General features: G+C 40.5%; 1 protein-coding gene across 2 annotated transcripts in view; it reads right to left on the reverse strand.

Moving 5' to 3' along the window:
* The window catches only part of tbc1d22b (TBC1 domain family, member 22B), a 129,433-nt gene that overhangs the window by 71,538 nt on the left and 39,472 nt on the right, over positions 1–18,423 (reverse strand). For both annotated transcript variants that reach the window (XM_088922159.1, XM_088922158.1), the window contains 2 exons: positions 16,652–16,780; positions 5,312–5,377 (listed from right to left, as the gene is read on the reverse strand). In XM_088922159.1, coding sequence (XP_088778285.1) covers positions 5,312–5,377; positions 16,652–16,780 — 195 coding nt within the window. The remainder of the gene's footprint in view (positions 1–5,311; positions 5,378–16,651; positions 16,781–18,423) is intronic.

The following is an 18,423-nucleotide window of genomic DNA, read 5'->3' on the forward strand; positions in this document are numbered from 1 at the left end:
AAGAGCGAACCAGCTCTTGGTGATGAAACACGGCAAGCCTGGCTCGCAGGTGTCACCAGCAGCATGGGCTCCTGTTCCAGGGGCAGGATGAGCTCTTCAGCAAGACATCGCATGTTCAAGCCTTAGTCATGCCGCCAGCAAACTGCTAACAATCACGTGTCTCAGCCTTGCCAGTTCCCTCTCAGGGTTTCCAGCAGAACAGCGATTGCTCGACTCCACCAACAGACACCGACACTCCTGTGCAGCGCTGAAGAGCTGGTAGTGTGCCAGAGACCAAGAGCTCCACAGGTAGGAGGAACCAGTCTGCCCTTTCTCCTTCTGTGTGGGAACAGGCGCTGCTGTGGTTAGCCCAGCCGTCTGGCTATAGCGCGGCTGGCTATTCCAAACTGGGGAGGTTAATAAAATACTTGTTGACTCAAATAAAGAAACACTGCAAGCTGACAGGTATTTGGCAAGACAAGAAAACCAAACCTGACATAGCTAATATCCCACTGCGGGGCCCTGACACCTTATCAAAATTCTCAACTTATCCCTTGATGTCTGCACTATAAAAGGACAGCCTGAACAAGCAGCTTTAGCAACTAAGCCTCTTGAAAGACCTGTGCTTCAGCATCTTTCGAAAACATATGTTCAGATGATCAGTTACTCAACACCTCAAAAAACCAGTGATCTTTTCTCTTTTGAAAACACTCCACCCTTCTGCCTTCTGTCCTCTGACTCTTCTGGTTTTTGTTCCAACTGAGCGTTTTACTGGCTAATTGATTTCAGTTTTCTCTTTAAAGCACACTTTTAAACTTGCTTTCAAGCTCTGAAAAGGTTGAATGGGATCTGGATTGGTATCAGCCATGAGTTTCAGAACTGACCTCATTCAGGCTTTGATGCCTGAAATGTGACCACCAGGACCTCTGCAAAATACCTGATACAGTCACTGTCGCCTGCATTTGTTCAGCATCAACTGATCACCTATTAACAGCTGTTTACAGAGAAATGAGGGTTATCAAATTAATAAGAGTCTGTTTAAAGCTCTGTGTTGAAAACCGTACCCTTGGAGTCTGGGACTTTTTGAAAACCGGCACTGACTAGAGTCTGACTAACCTCAAGTCTACACAAGCAAACAGATAAAGCCATGAATTAGCCCCAGTGATTGCCAGCTCAGTTGGAATGAAAATCAACACAGTAGTCTCCAAGGACTGGGTATGGGAACAACTGCTGTAATGGACACGGCTCTTCAAAACCCTTGGCTTCAGGTCAGTTTTGTGTGACTTTATGAAGTCAGACTGGTAAAATACAAACACTTCCTTCACCAGGTGCTGGCCGTTACTAATTCTTTTCATTTTCTCTCTGGGAAATTGCATTTCCAATGGAAATAGCTGAATGTGTATTTCTGAAAGTTCACTTGCACCCTGAAGCCACTGATGAAGAGATTGGATCAAGCTGTATGAGACCGAAACATAACAATAATACTAGAACAAAAATAATGATAATAAATCTGAATGCAGACATTATTTCAATTTATATTATTCTTGAGCACCTCAAAAAAAAAATTGAAAACACAGTCAAGACTGATAAGAACCAATGAACAATTCAGAACACCTCTCTCCTCTGGGGATGGGACAACTGCAATGTTCTGCAGTTTGTTTGACAAAATCTCCTATCTGTGAATTGGATCGCAGTTTGAAGGCAATAGAAGAAATCTCTGATAAATAATAATGATGGTAGCGTCCCCAAGGACAACAAAATCGCAACAATATTTTTTTTAAATATATGTGCTTTGATAAAAAAAAGTATTGTACCTTTTTATATTTTTCTTTCTATAAAACATAAAGCCTTTAGCCAGAAAGAAGACTGAAAAAAAGGAGCGTCACCCTTGGGTGTTGTGATGGTGTTCTCAGACCCTGTTCTGTTTGAGAGGGCACTTTAATCATTAATTTCCTGCCTGATCCCAGCCAGACCTCCACCTCCTCAGCTAGACTGGGGCTCGTCTCACGCGGGCTCTGCTCCCCCTCCACTCTTTGCACCCCAAGACCTTCTGTAAGAGCACTTTAATAAACCTCACACATCCCTTTCCCAAGGTGGCTGAACTAACATCGGAGTGAGCAGCCTGGGGGTGCCAGGTCAAATCCACACTGACTCTGCAAAGCTACAGCGATCTTTCTCTGAGACTACTAAATAATTTAGCTCTTTACAAGCATCAACAAATCAGTTAAATATAAACCCCTGCAATATTTACACTGTATTCTTTATACACGTATATGTTGAATTTTCCGTTTTGCTTAAAGTTTGTTCCAGCAAAGTGTTTAATTTTGTTTTCCTTTTTAAGAATCCCATAATGCCTGTCCAGCTGGGTTCCATATGGGATTCTGTGCATTTTTAATGCCAGACCCAGGAATGGGAAGCCTTTTGTTATTTCACTTCATTTAATACAGGATGAAGCTGAAGTTGAATTTTTAATCTCCTATGCATATTATATAAACCTTCAAAATTGAGCTAGAAGCCTAACGTTCACCATGATTATTGTAACAGTACATTAAAGTTTAATGTAATTTTCCAAAGTTCAAGGTAAATTGAATTATCTGATTTTGCATATCCCCTATCTTTGCAAGAAAAAAAATGTAATGCATGGTCTTGAATAGCTATGAAAATGTTCAAACAGCTGTCTCCTGCACTTTCACCCAGCACCACGGCACTCTCTCTTGTTAAATGACTTCAGATGAAACAATCTGACAGGTTTAGGTTTCTCAGACTATTACATTGACCCATAGGGCCACATTTACAGCTCAGTACAGCAGCAGATATTATACTACCAAATGTATAGGGAGAAAACAATTTACTACAATCCGAGAACCTTTAGTTATACTGACTACTGTACATGATTCACTCATAGAGAATTCCATCAATTTCTGTGTGGGTGTGTGATGCCGGAGTGCGTTTAATGCTTTGCCCTGCCAGAACACTTCAGACGCATTTCATATTCAGGAGAACTGCAGTCAGCCATCAATCCTTTTCCCTCTAGCATAATTCGGACACCTGGTCTTGGTATCGCTGAGAGAGTTAAGACCCTCTTTACAGATAGGCATGTTTGGACTTCTTAGATATGGAAATATCTACATTTTAGAATACAATTAATAATCACGGCAGTGTTGTTGCCTTTTGTAATATTTTATTGGCATTATTACAGCAGGAGAATATGCTTTTTTCCCTGCTTAGACAATTCTATTTCAAATGCACACAACCATAAACAGCAGATAATTTAAACCATGAACAGTGAGTGATGTACTAATGCAAGGGAGTGCACACAGCAACAGCAATGGGACTCCTCCTGCTGTGAAAATGTCAATAAGTGAATAGCTCCTGAAAAGTCAAAGTCACATAGGTTCTGTATGGCAGGCTATCCCTTACTTCTGAGCAATGGAAGCTTAGAGTTATCAATTATTGCCTAAATTGAAAATGTTTAATTACCCACAGTGTTCAGTTCTAATCCTTAACTACTGTCCCCAAATCAGCTGAGCAATATTTCAATGAACTTTAATTGTATTTGATTAAAAATGCCTGTGGCCACAGTGAATTTAATCAAACACAGCAGAAAGACGTGAGGTGACCCATTTCACAGGTGGAAATAATTTTACAGGCATCTTAAACCTGTTAATTGAAAGCAGTTTGAGGGTTTAATGCGCCATGGCCCAGATTCATTACTGATGGAAATGCTATTATTTCTGTGGGTATTTCAGGTGAAACAGAAAAAATGAGGTGCCAAGGTAGTAGATTAAGGATTAATCAGATGCTACCAGCCCCATAATGAAATTGGGGTTATTAATAAGTTCCAAATGATACAAAAAATATTTCAAGTTAAAAAAAATTACTCCTCCTTATGAGGAACATGTTCCTGAACTGTCTGTGGGTACAGAAATCCTGTACGCTGGGACAAATCTCTCCTAAACCTTATACTGGATGTACCATTGGTATGTCTAATACACCACGTAAATCAATAGACATATACTAAATAACCAAAAACTGTGACAGAAAATAAACCTCATGCTAAACAGTTTTCCATTATAAAAAAGAATATTACAAAAATTACCTAAAGTATGTACCTTTACAGTTACTGAGCACACTGATCTTCAGGAAGAGGTGATGAAGAGGGACAGATGCCATAGACAATGAGGATGAAAACATTTGTGTGCAAATTCTAAATTGAGCCTTGGTGTAAGAAGCTCAGGGTCTCTGAGAGTGCATGGGAAGATTCAGGCCTCTGAGAGTGTTCCAGAAGCTTGGGGCCTCTGAGAGTGCATGGGAAGATTCAGGCCTCTATCTGAGAGTGCTCTAGATAGAAGGTTTGCGAATGCCTCTCAAAAGCCAGGTTTGGTCTAACATAGCGAGTACGTGAACCCGCAGGTGAGGAGGAAGACGTTTAATGACAATGACAGATTCTTCTACCGCACTGATGTTAAGCCTCATTCTACCTGTATTTCTGTTAACACTTTGTATGATTTTGTTTAAGGTCTACGTTTAAGTACTGCATTTATTTTGTGCATTCAAACATTTTTGTAGATAAGACCATGATTTCCTTTATTCTGTTTTTATTTACTCTGTCGTTCTCTCTTCCCATGCAGCTTTTATTGTAATCAGGGCTGAGGTGTCAGAGGCACAGCAACTGACCTCCAGCAATGAGCACACTGTCAAGGACAACGAACACATAGCTGTTTGGCTGCCTATTTGGACTTTCAGCAGCAACAAAAAATGTATAGATTTGACCAGCACTATTCGTGACCAACACTAATCCCAACGAACGTCACAGCATCACCCCCATCTGAATTCACTGTGCTGCAACGCACATTACTGGCCGTAAAGTCTCTTCATATTGCTCAGTGTCCAGTCAGCAGGTACTGTACATCCTGGCTGAGGAGATAGCTGATCTCCAATCATGTTTTTAAAGACATTACTTATTAAAATAACTTATAATACACTGCAAACAAAACACTGAGCATAAAATGGAGTTGGCAAAAACATCTGTATCTGAAAGTGTCACCTCGTTGAAAAGCTTGATATGTACACCTTAGTGATGCTGATGGGTTGCAGGAATCACAGGCTATTTCACAGCTTTTTCTGGGGGGGGAGCATGTGTGCTCATTTTAAAATGGCAGACCTCTGTGATCTTGTAGTGTTTAATTGGCTTGTGATGCCCTAGTTCTTCCTGAGGGTGTTGGGGAATGGTAAGAAGCTTGGATTGGAAAAACGGGTCTGCACAAGTGTGCAATATGGGCTGGGTAAATTTAGTTAAGCTTCACTGTAAGGGATGGGTCCACACACTCACCTCCTGAACGGACGCCTGTTGGAAGAGCGGAATCAAGGGGTTTGTTCTGGGAATGTCAATGTGAATCTGCAATGAAAAAAAAAGAGGCACTGTGAAATTCAGCACATGTGGAGCAAGATAAGAGGTTGCAAATGGAAACAGCTGAAAGCGACTTTAAATGGTATTGAGGAGGGAGAACCCACTGCAACGGGAACCCCAAAGCTTAACTGGGCTCCCCAAAACCTCTTTAAAAATTTTGCATGATGATAATGTGGTTAAACATTAATGATGTTGAAAAAAAAATGATGGCAGTGCAAATAAAAGAGCTCTGTCTCCGGAAGCTGAACTCAAGCTTTCTTTCCATGCAGCTGATTAAGACAATTCAAAAAGAGTGGGCCTCTCCCAGTCAGTATGATGGACAGTGGCTCTTAAATTCTTCTCGGTGGACCAGATTATAGCTATGCCATGATATTGTCATCTAGTGATTAGCTTGCCTCTGAATTTGAACTGGTGGTATATGGAGGAAAGACTGTGCTTAATTCCTTGTTGTTGTGCTTTCCCCTTTGTTCAATAGAAAACTGTTGGGCCAATAAGGAAGAAAATAAACACTGATGCTCTTTTCAACAAGCTCAGGGAAGCCTGATGTGTTTAAGTCTGTGCACCGCTGTAGAGGCATTAGAAATGGGCATCTAGGGGAGAAAGGCAGAGCTGTCCTTTGCTTCTTTGGTAATTACTTCTGGAGCCGTGAATGGCGGCACTAATTTCAATAAGCACGGTGTGGCTTTCCATCAATGCTCGAAATATCAATGGAAATAACAATCGCTTTGCCTCGTCTTCTCCCCCCCCGGTCCGTCTGCACTCAGACGCTCCCATTATAAACCAGGAATCAAGAGCTGCCTGATGGGAGGGCGACTGTTTAAACATCTCCTAGGCGGCATATTCATCAAAATGAACATCACTCCCAGAAAAACAGCTTTCTGGAATATTAGCTGCCCATTTCAGACAAAGGGCCCATTATGATAAAGCTGAAATGCTACATAAATAAACTTGATAGCTATTCTGTAAGTTATTTGACAAAGGAAAGGGGGAGTTGCAATACTTATCGAACACCAACCCTGCACCATTAACTTGAGATTTACAGGCTGTGAGGGAATCGATTTTGCTCAGAATCATTAATGAGATGCTGTAAAATATGTTTTCTTCCCTTTTTCATTTGGGTTTAGGATATATAATCACACAAGCGGCACAGCATCTTTTTGCTTTGTTTGTTTTGGGTTTTTTGCCGCTAGACGCATTTTCTTCTGCGGTGACAAAAGAGCTATTTTGCAGAGGATCTAGTCAATGTTTTGGATTGTCTTTTAATTATGTTCCATTTTCACCTGTATATTAAAAAAAAATCATGCCGAGAGCTTAAACACTGGGCTTTAATTAATTTGTATTTCACAGAGGGAGAACAACAGAGAGATTGTATGGAGCACTAAGGACAGCATTACAGAAAGAAACACAGTAAGAAATACATTACTGAGGCTGAGTTCAGTCTCTTTACACCATGTATCTGACACCAGCTCTGTAGAGTTCACATTCAAACAGCCTCCTGGAATATTTATAAACTATTTGAAACCCTTGGTGGGCAATAAATATTTAAAACTTCCAGGTAAAGAAAGCAGATATTTCAAAACTGAGTTCTCAGGTGTAGCTGAAAACAAATTTAAGGTACCATCTCCTTATTCCCTACAAAGACATTAGATGGAAGTTTTTCTGGAAAGAGCAAGAGAGGTGTTTTTAGTCTAAACTGTCCAGCGAGAGACATGAGAAGATGAATTTATATGAATGACCTCACCTGCTGACAAGGAGCCAAATGAATGCCAAACACCAAGCCCCTGTCCTGTCTGAAAACACTGTGACAAATATACAATGCTTTTCATCCACACAGGAAAAGCACACCAAACCAGCTGTGACTGTGGAATAGGGCAGAGATACAGAGAAAGCAGGAGGAGAGAAAATAAATGCATGGATTTGACCCAAAGGACACTGACCATGAAATAAGTGACAGCTAGGAGAAAGGACAGTGAACATAAAATGTGTGCATTGCCCATCTCTGCACACCATTGCTGCTGTTGTTTGTTTCTTTGGGGAAGGGGTGATGGAGAACCTACTGTAAGATAACTAATATAGTTAATTGTGAAAGATTCCAAAGCTTAATAAAAAGATGTGGTCTGAAACAGAGACAATTCCTTAAACAGGCATGGGTTATGCAAAGAAATGTCAAGTCACACTGTGGATGCTGAGAATCGGGGGTCATTCAAGAACGATCTTCATGACGTTCTTGAGAACATAGGAAAGGCTACACAGGAAAAGAGGTCATCTATCCAATTTGACTGCTGATCTCATCCAGCTGTTTCTTAATGGACACCAGGGTACTGTCTTCAGCAATGCAGCCGCATAACTTGTTCCAGACACCCACAACCTTTTGTCTAAAGACGTGCTTCCTCCTCTCAGTTTTAATTGTACTTCCATCTGGTTTCTGAATATGTCCTTTGGTTCATGTTTCACTATTGGCTCTGAAGAAGTCTACTGCAATGACTTACTCAGTGCCTTTGAACACTTATATCAGGTCTCTTCTTAGTTTTCTCTATTCAAGACTATAAAGGTTCAGTTCCTTCAGCCTGTCAGTATAGGACATTCCTCTAAGTCCTATAATGTATCAAATTTCTCTTCTCTGGATTGATTCCAAAGCAGCAATATCTCCTCTATAATGTGATGACCAAAACTGTTCACAGTATTTTAAATTAGGCCTTATGAGAGGCTTATTAACTAGCTATTTATTGCTTAGAACTGGATGCTCAAAATCTGTCAAATGGCCTCATCGCATCTGTATATTTTATTACAGTATGTTCTTTAGTACCTCTAGTCCAAATTTCACTCACTAATAATGGTCATATCCTATCTAATATGCCTTTTCTGCGAATGACCTACAGAAGATTGACTTAGGTTCCTACAGACCTAAGAGGCTTAACGCTGTCCTGAATTTACAACATTCAATGGGGGGATATGATGTCTATATAAGCAGGTCTGTCAATATTAATAAAAACCTTTGTGTTGCACAGATGCAGGGAGAAGAGCCAGAATATCCTCCTTATTGACAATTATATGCCAATTTCTGCAAAGCCTACTGTAGCTGCCTGAGCACTTAAGAGTCTGTGTGCCAGGTTATTTATGAGACAACCTGGACTTTGACCAGCACTAGCTCAATGGCAGACACAGTGATTTCACAAGCCATTTAATAACATCTATGAACATCTTTTGTGCAGTGAAGGACTGCTACTACTTGTGGTTAAGTGGTTTCAGTCACTCATACCCAAAAACAATGTGGCCCATGAATTATTAATCACGAAGATCTACTGAAAGGCCCAGGTGTGTTACTGCTCTGCCAAAAAACACCTGAGCCTGCACATATCGAAAAGGCCACTCAGAAAGTTTTTAACCATTTTTAGTGTGCTTTCCTCCTGACCTCCTCACTACAAACAATCACATGATAATCCAATGATGCAAGAATTTCCTGGGACACCTCAACCAATCGCAGACACCTCTGCTCAAGTGGAGATATTCAACCCAATCAATAATCCTTTTATTCTTGTATTTCTCCATCCACTTTTCAGGCAACACTAATCAATGGTCCCTGGTCTGTGCATTAGCTCCAGCTCCAGTGAAACAACCTCTGCACTACACCTTCCCCAGCAGCACTGCCATGTTGCACAAAGGGGGCAGGAGGGAAAGGGGGGACACCACAAACACACATGGAACCCCAGATGGCAGCATGTTGTTTCCCTTGGTCCTCGTAAATCCTCAATGGCCCCAGTCAATCACGGTGTACCTCAGCGTTCAGTCTTGGGCCCACTACTTTTTATTATTTATATGCTTCCTCTTGGCTAAATTATACACAAACATGGTCTTCAGTTTCACCATTATGCAGATGATACTCAGGTTTACATTACAACATCTTCCTCAGATCTCATATCTTTGACATCGAGCTCTATTTGATATTAAATTCCTTTAACCTAAATAGTGACCAAACAGAAATCTCACTGCTGGGTAGCAAATGTCAGCTGGAAAAGATGGAGAGCTTCACTGTAAACATGGATGGCTTCCACATTCATACTGTACTGTATGTCTATCGTAGTCAGGAATCTGGGAGTCCCTCTTGATCCTCTCTTGTCTTTTGAGCCCCATGAGGAAAAAGTAAGACTAAGTCATCTTTTTTCACCTTAGAAATATTGCCTACATTAGGCAATTTCTATCAATGTCCAATGCTGAGTTCTTGATTCACGCATTTATAACATCTAGGCTTGATTTCTGCAATTCTTTATGGGCTCCCCAACTCTCTTCTCCGTAATTTACAAAATGTCCTAAACTCTGCAGTTAGACTTCTAACTCACACCAGACCTTGGCAACATATCACTCCTACACTTAAATCTCCTTATTGGTGACTTGTAAAATCACATATTCAGTATAAGATGTTGTTACTAACTTTTAAGGCTTTAAATAATCTGGCCCCATCATACATCTCTGAACTTCATGTTTGCACTCCCTACTATAGGCTACATTCAGTTGAGGCTGGTCCTTTGCTTGATGTAACCTGGAGTAAATCTTGGACTTTTGGAGTTTTTTCTGTCACTGCCCCATTGTTATAGAGTGCTCTACCTCCGACTCTTAGAGAAACAAATTCTTTGACTCTCTTCAAATTTAAACTAAAAATTCACCTTTTTACTAGGGCCTATGTTTGACGCACTACAGTTTATCTGGTATGTTCTTGTTTAGTATTTTTTGTTTTTGTCTTTTCCTTTATCACTATGTACAGCATCCTCATCGTCATCAGCATCAACCACAGAGTGGCATATGTGGAGTGTGGACAGAAGATTCTGAAGATCTTGTGGTCCTCGATCTCATCCAGGAGAGGATGTCTGTCCTCTGAGAATTGTCTGTCCTTCCTGCCATGTGAAATTACAGTGAAGATTTTCATAGAGGCTTAACTGCTGCACAAACCAAGCCAATTTGTACACGAGCATCTTTATAAAGAGCAGCACCGTTTCCTCTAGTCATTATGGTGCAGAACGGTGCATCACAATCAGCCATTTCTCAGGCTCTCTCATGGGCAAAGACGCTCTCAAGTTCAGATATGGGTCAGCTGGAATAAAGAGATGATTCAAATGTTTCTGCCCTTCAAAAAGGTAAAGCTACAGAGCTAGCTACCGAGACTCACTGACCCATAAGGATCCAGTTTATTAATCTGTAGTTCTACCTCCCACAAACTGTATAGTATTTGAAAATACTACCACCTGAATCAGTCCACAGGTGTTGATGATATTTATGCTCTTAAACAGGAACTCCCCAAGTCCAATCCTTGCGGGCAACCATTCACTAGATCTCCTGAACTCATCAACAGCACAAGACTTCAGAAGAGTGTTACAGTAGATTGGTTATGGTTTAGCTGGATAGAAGTTAAGCAGCTCGTGATTCAAGGTCCACTCAAAGCGCTTTACAGGTAATAGGCACTGCCTTCTACCGACACCAGTTGGTAGCCACGAAGTCATTTGATTGATAGGGATTATAAGGAGAACATGACTGGTAAAGGGCAAAGGGAAATGTGAAAGAATCCTTTAAAAACAAAGAATGTATAATACAATTGCAGTCAAACGAATTACATCACCTGGGAATGTAGACAGAAAGACTAATTTTGGTTAAAGGAGCAAAAGGAGTTCAAAAGTAAATAAAAAAACTCCTGCAATTTCTGTGAGTCATACAAAATGATGTAGCACTGAGAACACATCCAGCTAAGCCTTAGCAATACAATAATTTTGCTGATATTTGCCATGGTGAAGCATTTTATTGCTGGGTCAGTGGTAAGTTAACATTTATTTCCAAGGAAACAATAATAAAAGTATTTATACAATATAAATACAAATTGATTGGGAAGGGCCAAATAGACTGAGGTTGTGTAAAACTATTATTGTAATGAGTCCAATGGAAATGTACTATAGCGCTGACTGATTTCAAAGCAGAAAGAAATGTCCCAGATCTGAAGATACCAAGTCATCCTTTAAATTTGAAACCTCTTTAATAAGCAGAAAGAGAAAACTCTTCAAATACAAATTTAATCACCCCTCATAAAATATGCCTATGTTTCTTAATTACTTGTTTAAACAAATAATCACTTGTAATGTAAAAAGAGATTTTGTTATGAAGATTTATGTTCCCAATAGAATGAAGTTCAACCTTTATCACCTGTGCAGGAATGTGTGGTCATGTTCCCTCTTTACTGACACTGTGAATGGAAAGTAATACAGAGCTTACAAACAAGGAACAAGCCACATTTTCACATCTGATAAATGATTAAAGATTTTGTCATGCTTTAACACAAACTCCTGCCACAGTCATCAAGAAATCCGCAACCAGTGTTATTTTAAATCGGAACACTTCCTGCTTCGTGTCATCACTAATAAACTCTAACTTAATAATTCTTCAGTAGCGTAGAGACCAACAGCAGAACTAAGTGATTGTGTGCATTAATGCACGCTTTGAACCCAGGCTGAGGTAGTATCTGTTATATCATTCAATCTGAACTCATCTACCACATATAAAGAGATCTAAATCTCTTTATACATTCATTTGCCGTAAACTGAATATCTCAAACAGAAAAAGAGATTCCTATAATCTATCAAATCACTTCAAAGGATAAGGTACTCCTCTTTTCAAAGCAATTGGATGAGAACTGTGTGCATTTGTAGTAGATGGCAGGGGTCTCTGCCCCTGGTTCTAGGGACCAGCAACTGTTTTAGGTCACCATTAAACCACCATATTCCTAAAGATCTGAAACAATTTCATTGTGACCAGATAAGACAGCGATTTGTTAATTTAGATCGAGACCATGTGGGACTATAAATTGAGTACACTCTGGCCCTTAAGGACCAGTGTGTATTTAACTGAACAAACTACTTTAAATGAACAAATAGCTTCATTCATCAATAACATACAGATGTTATCAGTCTTTAGAAATAGATTATCTAAAGCTTAGAGACACCTGCTTTAGTAAATAAAGTAATCTATGTCTGTACTACACAAAAACTAAATTTACTGATACACAGTAACATGATCTAATATTCCATATTCTAACACTCTAATACAGGGCCCCTGAGCAAGGCCCTTAACCCCAACTGCTCCAGGGGCGCTGTACAATAGCTGACCCTGAGCTCTGACCCCAGGCTTCTCTCCCTCTCTGTGTGTCTATGTGTCTTATGGAGAGCAAGCTGGGGTATGCGAAAAGACAAATTCCCTAATGCAAGAAATTGTATAGGGCTAATAAAGTGATGTTATGTTAAAAGGCAGGATGACACAAATGCTCTTAAATTCTGTTTGCTGTACAGATTACAAACACTGTAATTTCAGAAAACATTTCTGTAGCTTCATTAAAAATGTAAAAACAGTCAAAAGTAGTTCAATAACTCCACATATTAATGGTACAGATGTTGTAATATTGAGACAATCCTTAACATTTAACACGTAAACATCGATATACTTGATAACAGACATTTATGTCAACAAAACCCAATGGATTGCTGCCCCTGAAGCAATGGGGTCTCCTTTAAAACAACCACCAGAAAAGACCAGGCTGCAGCACTAACGCAGTCTTAAAAAGTTTTTTTTTTATCATTTGTATATTTGTTCATGTCTCTGGTTTACCTCCCAATAAGAGGAGAATGTACTCGCAACAAAAATGTACAGTCAAAATCTACCAGCAGACATAAGTATCTGCTAAGAAATGTTATTTCTAGAGTTCATTAGGCATAAAAAATCTATTTTTCAAATTAATTTACTATAAAAAAAACTTTACTGAAAACTCACTCTACTTCTGCCCATCAATTGCTACAGTATTTAACAGACAAAGTGCTAGTCAGTGCAGCTCTGAACCACACAATGCCTTTTCTGCTGTGTCAGTTTATGTCAATATCTATCACTAAATTTGCTTTTCTACAAAAGTAAGCTGCAACAAGTACAGACTTTTTCTATTGGAGGTCTAAGTCCATTTTCTGAGAAAAAAACACTTTTTCATCAGTCTTTCTCTCCCTCACAACCACTAACCTAGCACCAGCCTACCATGCAGGTGTTCTCACAGCTTTTTTATGGTGTGGGTGCACCCAACGTCTGGATGGGCAGGAGTCAATCTGCGCGAGGTGGCCAAAGGGCAAGTCTCATGGAGGAACGCAGAAAAAGCTGAAGCAAAGTGTTGATGTGGGACATTGGCTATGTGCCTTTATGTAGATGTTCTGAAACAATTACAGAATAAACAGTGTGGACAGCAAAGTCTGTCACATTATGATTCATCAAAAACTTCTTATTTATTCCTTTAAAGCATCCTAGTCATACAGGCTTAATATACCGTATTTTTAAGCAACTGTCCATCAACACTACCCTTTCTGCAGTGGCACACAGGGAAATTGGAGTGTGCTTACTTAAGAGACTTACAGTACACATCTCTGTACTGGAGTGTAGACTGTTTTTATCATCGGAATCATGAAATCATTGAACTGCTCCGCATTCAGAGGAAATACTATGAAAGAATGCAGGTTTTTTTTTCTCCCCTTGCCAACCTTCTACGTTCCTCAGATCTCTGGGCAGTGCAGGGCCAGGGTGTGAAGGACACTGTCACACAGCACAAAATCCCTCCACCCTTCAATCCATTTTCTAACCACTTTATTCAATTCAGGGTCCCAGGGGAGCCAGAGCCCATCCCAGCAAGGAGTGGCTGCAAGGCAGGGTACACCCTGAATAGGACATCAGTTCACCGCAGAGAAGACAGAGAGAAACACACACACACACTCACAGGTCTATTTTCCCAGAAACCAGTTAACCTACCAGTGTGTTTTCGGACTGTGGGAGGAAACTAGAGCACCTAGAAGAAACCCACAGGAACACGGAGAACATATGATGTCCACACAGATAGCACCCCAAGGACAGAACACGGACCCCAACACTGCAAGGTACCTGTAGTAGTGTTAACTACTGTGCCACCATGCTGCCCCACAGCACAAAATGTCAAAGCTAAATATCTGTCTCCTTAGGAATGAGGAGAAATTCCCAGCTCCCTGATTTAATGTTGACAGCTGAGAACATGACAGAGAGGAGGAACAGAGGCAAGGCAAACGAGGCTCCACCTGAGAAAACCCCAATTCTGAGATGTAATTGCCTGCCATGCCAAGAGCCACCAATCTGAAAACAGCCTGGGATGAGAAGAAAAGGGCAATTTACAAAAGCAATTCTCCAAGCAGAAGACTTCTTCAGATTACTTGCAAATGTTATCTTAACCTTTTTATCAATCATAACCTGCAGCTCTGAGCAACATTTCTTGTTTGCAGTAAAACATTGTAAATCAGTACCGTTCCTCTGTCATAAAGCCTGGATATGAAATTATGTGTTTTAATAATTGAAGAACTACACATTGAAACAACAGCAATTCCAAAGTGAACATCAACAAGGGAGCTGTGCACTGCGATTAGACGTGTGCCTAACATTAGTTACAGGGCAGACAGCCTAAGCTAATGGCTAATATTTAACATGTGCAATTAAAATTCAACTTGTACAAATTTTTATAACATATGAGCTCATGCTTTATTTATGGGGTCTGCAGGAGTTCTCAGTAAAACGTTCAAGAAAAGGCCATGGGAAATGTTTAAAGGCAGTCGATGTTTGCAGGATTATGTGCCACACATTAAACAATATCTCAGGGGAGGAAAAAAAATGATGGCAAGAGTTTGTTTTGCCAGTTAGTTAGAGGAATAGTTTTGTACATCAAGGCATGAATGTTAAGTCACTTCTCCCTAGAGAGGGCAAAAGGGCATTCTGTTTATTCCAGGAGATGGGCAAGGCTATGCCACAATGTCTTAACTGCCAACTATTAACCCTTCTTCTGGAGACCCTAATTCTTAAGCTGTTGAGGTCATGACTACAACCCTCGAAGGAGAGATATAACCAACCCACACACTTTCAGTTCTTCTGCTTCTCTTATCACTGCCAGCAAAAATGCAGGGTTAAGACATCAAAAAGAAGACCAACGCAGCTCTCTCCAATAGCTAGGGCATTTTTCGGAAAAATTACTAAATTCTTACCTTTGCTAAAAGATGTGGAATTTCCTAAATGGCTTTCTAAATGCGATTATCCACGTCAATACCTCAAAAATTATTAAAAATAAATTTGGGGAAGTCAATAATAAATCCCAGATAGCCAGCACTTCACTCCTCCATTTTCTCCCTAACCTGTCCAGTGATCATGACGGCAGTAATTCAGCACAAGAATCGTGCTGACACTTAAGTAGGACTTAAATTATTCCAAAAATCTCAGAAGTCTGATGTGCAAAATGGCATAAAAAAGATACAATGAATAAGATTTATGAATGCAACGTAAAGCTTAATGATGTATTATTCATGTATCATCTATTCATTTTCACTTACTGCTTTATGCTCACAGAAGCTGACACTCAGTAAAATGTGCACCACCCCACCAAAAATCTCATTCACAGCTGCATAATGGCAAAGCCCGGATTCGAAGCAGTCACCTCTGAACTATAGAGCCCAACCTGAGTCCTTGAGCAGGGCCTTCACAAGCTGAGGTGTCCCCAATGGACACATAAATTTGTAACTTCCCATGTCTCACTAATGCGAAACAGAGCAGTTTGTGGGCCTGACTAGCACTCAAAACCATGATGAATGTCCTTCATAAGGCTGACGCACCCTGTGCTTCTCTGAAAAGGGAGGGCCATGCAGGAATATTTATTTCCACCATGAAACATGACATTTCTAGAGCTCCCATGTGTCTCATACAGAAAAGGACCTAATGAGTGTGCCAGCTGAACCTTATAATACAGTTTGAGCTGGGGTGTGTCTTTAGCCCACTAGGGCCAGGATTACCCAGGCAGCAGCGCACTATTGGGATAGTTGTATGATGTGCACTTAGGGGACCTCAATCAGGCAGAGTGTCCACAGCTTGCCTCACAACAGTGCCCCTGGCACTTACTGGGCTCCTGGAGAGAGAGAGGCACCACTCCTCCAAATGCAGCTCACCTGTACGGTCGTACAGATCTGACAGTGTGTCTGAGGACAAACGGCTGAGTGGGAGAACTGGGAGAAGTCGGAACAGGGTCGCTTAATGCAGAAAAACAATCAGAGGTTCCTGCAACACTTCTTGGCGGAACTGCGGAACTGCACTGACTGAAGGCCTGCAGTTTGAGGAGAAACGCTGAGAGTGAAACAGTAAGTTACTGAACAGGAAGGGAGTTCAGGGAAAGAGGGGGGAACACTCCTGGGACCGTACCTGTCTGTAGGTGTCTCGGTGGTGCTCATCATTCCTGGAGTCGTAATACTGCTGGATGAAGCCAAAATATTCCTCTCGCTTTCGGCGCAGGACTAGTTCTCTCCTCTCCATATTTGCAGGCAGATAACCCTGTGAGGAAATTGAATATTTCAGGCATTAAGGTTAATACTCCAAGCCTATGGCCTTCTGCTCCCAAGGATGTTTACAGTAAACACAGTGTATAATCAGTTATTCTCCCACCCCTCCTCCCCTATCGCACACTGTAATGCATTACAAAGTCTGGGCACAGGCAGCCAAAGGCACTTACAGAATTAATCCGTTATTGAAAAGTAATCCCAAAATCACTGGAATTGACATCAAACAGCCGTGCCAACGTAAACACAGCTCAGACACCAGCAGGCAGACGTAATCTCTCAAAGAACTCACACCGGCTCACAAAGGTAGAAGGAATTTCAGATTTTACTATGTATCTGGGTTTTTTTTTGTCCCTCCATTTTGAAATAAAGAGCAAAATGCGTCAATGACTGATTGGCTAACTGATCAAATGAATGAGTGAATGGATACATTTCACAAGAGTCCCTTGCAAGTACATGGAGATATGCAATGAGGATTTTTTTTTGCCTTCTAGTGGGACTGGAGTGCACAGATAAGAAACAGCCCATTTGTTAACATTAACATTTTGATGATTTTTTAAAGTAATTCTATTTTCAATCTGTTTTTGCTGGCAAAAGAACACACACATACTGTATATATACACACATTATATGAAAAAGCATTACATCCCCCAAAAGAATATTTTTTGAATCTATATAGTGAAGTGCACATGGGGCTTAGAGACTTTCCACTGAAAAGATTCATCTTGAGTTTAGTTTTTAACTGACACAAAAAACTGCAGATGTTTTTTATGTATATATGCTTATGTTAGAGCACAAACTTGAAAATGCATCTATTTCATACTGGTTTCGTTATCCACATATATCATTTAGTGAGCTTTGCACATACAAAATACACATTGAGTAAAATATATTCTTCTGACCTATTTGCAAAGAAGGCATGGTACAGTACACGGAACTAACAAATCGCTAATCACACCCGGACATGTCTGACAATGCGTTTGTGTCTTAGCCAATGTATTATGGGTATGAATATTCATTAGCTTTTCAGCTAATCACAATGCCACAGGACACAGAACTGCCTAATGGCTTCTTATTACACCTTTTTGCACATATAAGGCAAAGTTAGTATGCTAACATGGTGATTAGGCAGATAATTAATATTAGTATCCACAATAAATTCTTACTGCTGCTCTAAATTCCAAGTTCATTCAAAGAATGTCTTAGCTACTACGGCATTTATTGTATGTTCACCTTTGATATCAGCACTGTATCTCCATATCCCTCTTGTGAAATTACTGTAAATGGACTTTGCTGTTGGTGGTTTTTCTATTTTAAATGGATTGCACGCATGGCGCATTAAGGTCATTGAGAAAACTAGATGATCAATAAATTGCCTATTTAGATAACTCCACAGAATTTTCAAGTAAAGCACACTGCAAATCAAAGCCGGTGTATTAGATCTGTGAGCTGGTATGAGCAGCCAGTCCTTGCAGTGGCCACACAGGACCAGACAGCAGAAACACTCCCTTATTTTGCCATTAGATGCAAGATTCGGGGTTCAGCTGGAGTTCTGACCTGCCCAGAGTTGGAAAGGCCAGAAGGGAGCATGCCCACTCCAAAACACAGCCTGGAGTGCAATGAGTCTACACTCGTCAC

The sequence above is a fragment of the Atractosteus spatula genome, chromosome 7 (assembly GCF_055471065.1).
Source record: "Atractosteus spatula isolate fAtrSpa1 chromosome 7, fAtrSpa1.hap1, whole genome shotgun sequence".
NCBI classification, from domain to species: Eukaryota; Metazoa; Chordata; class Actinopteri; order Semionotiformes; family Lepisosteidae; genus Atractosteus; species Atractosteus spatula.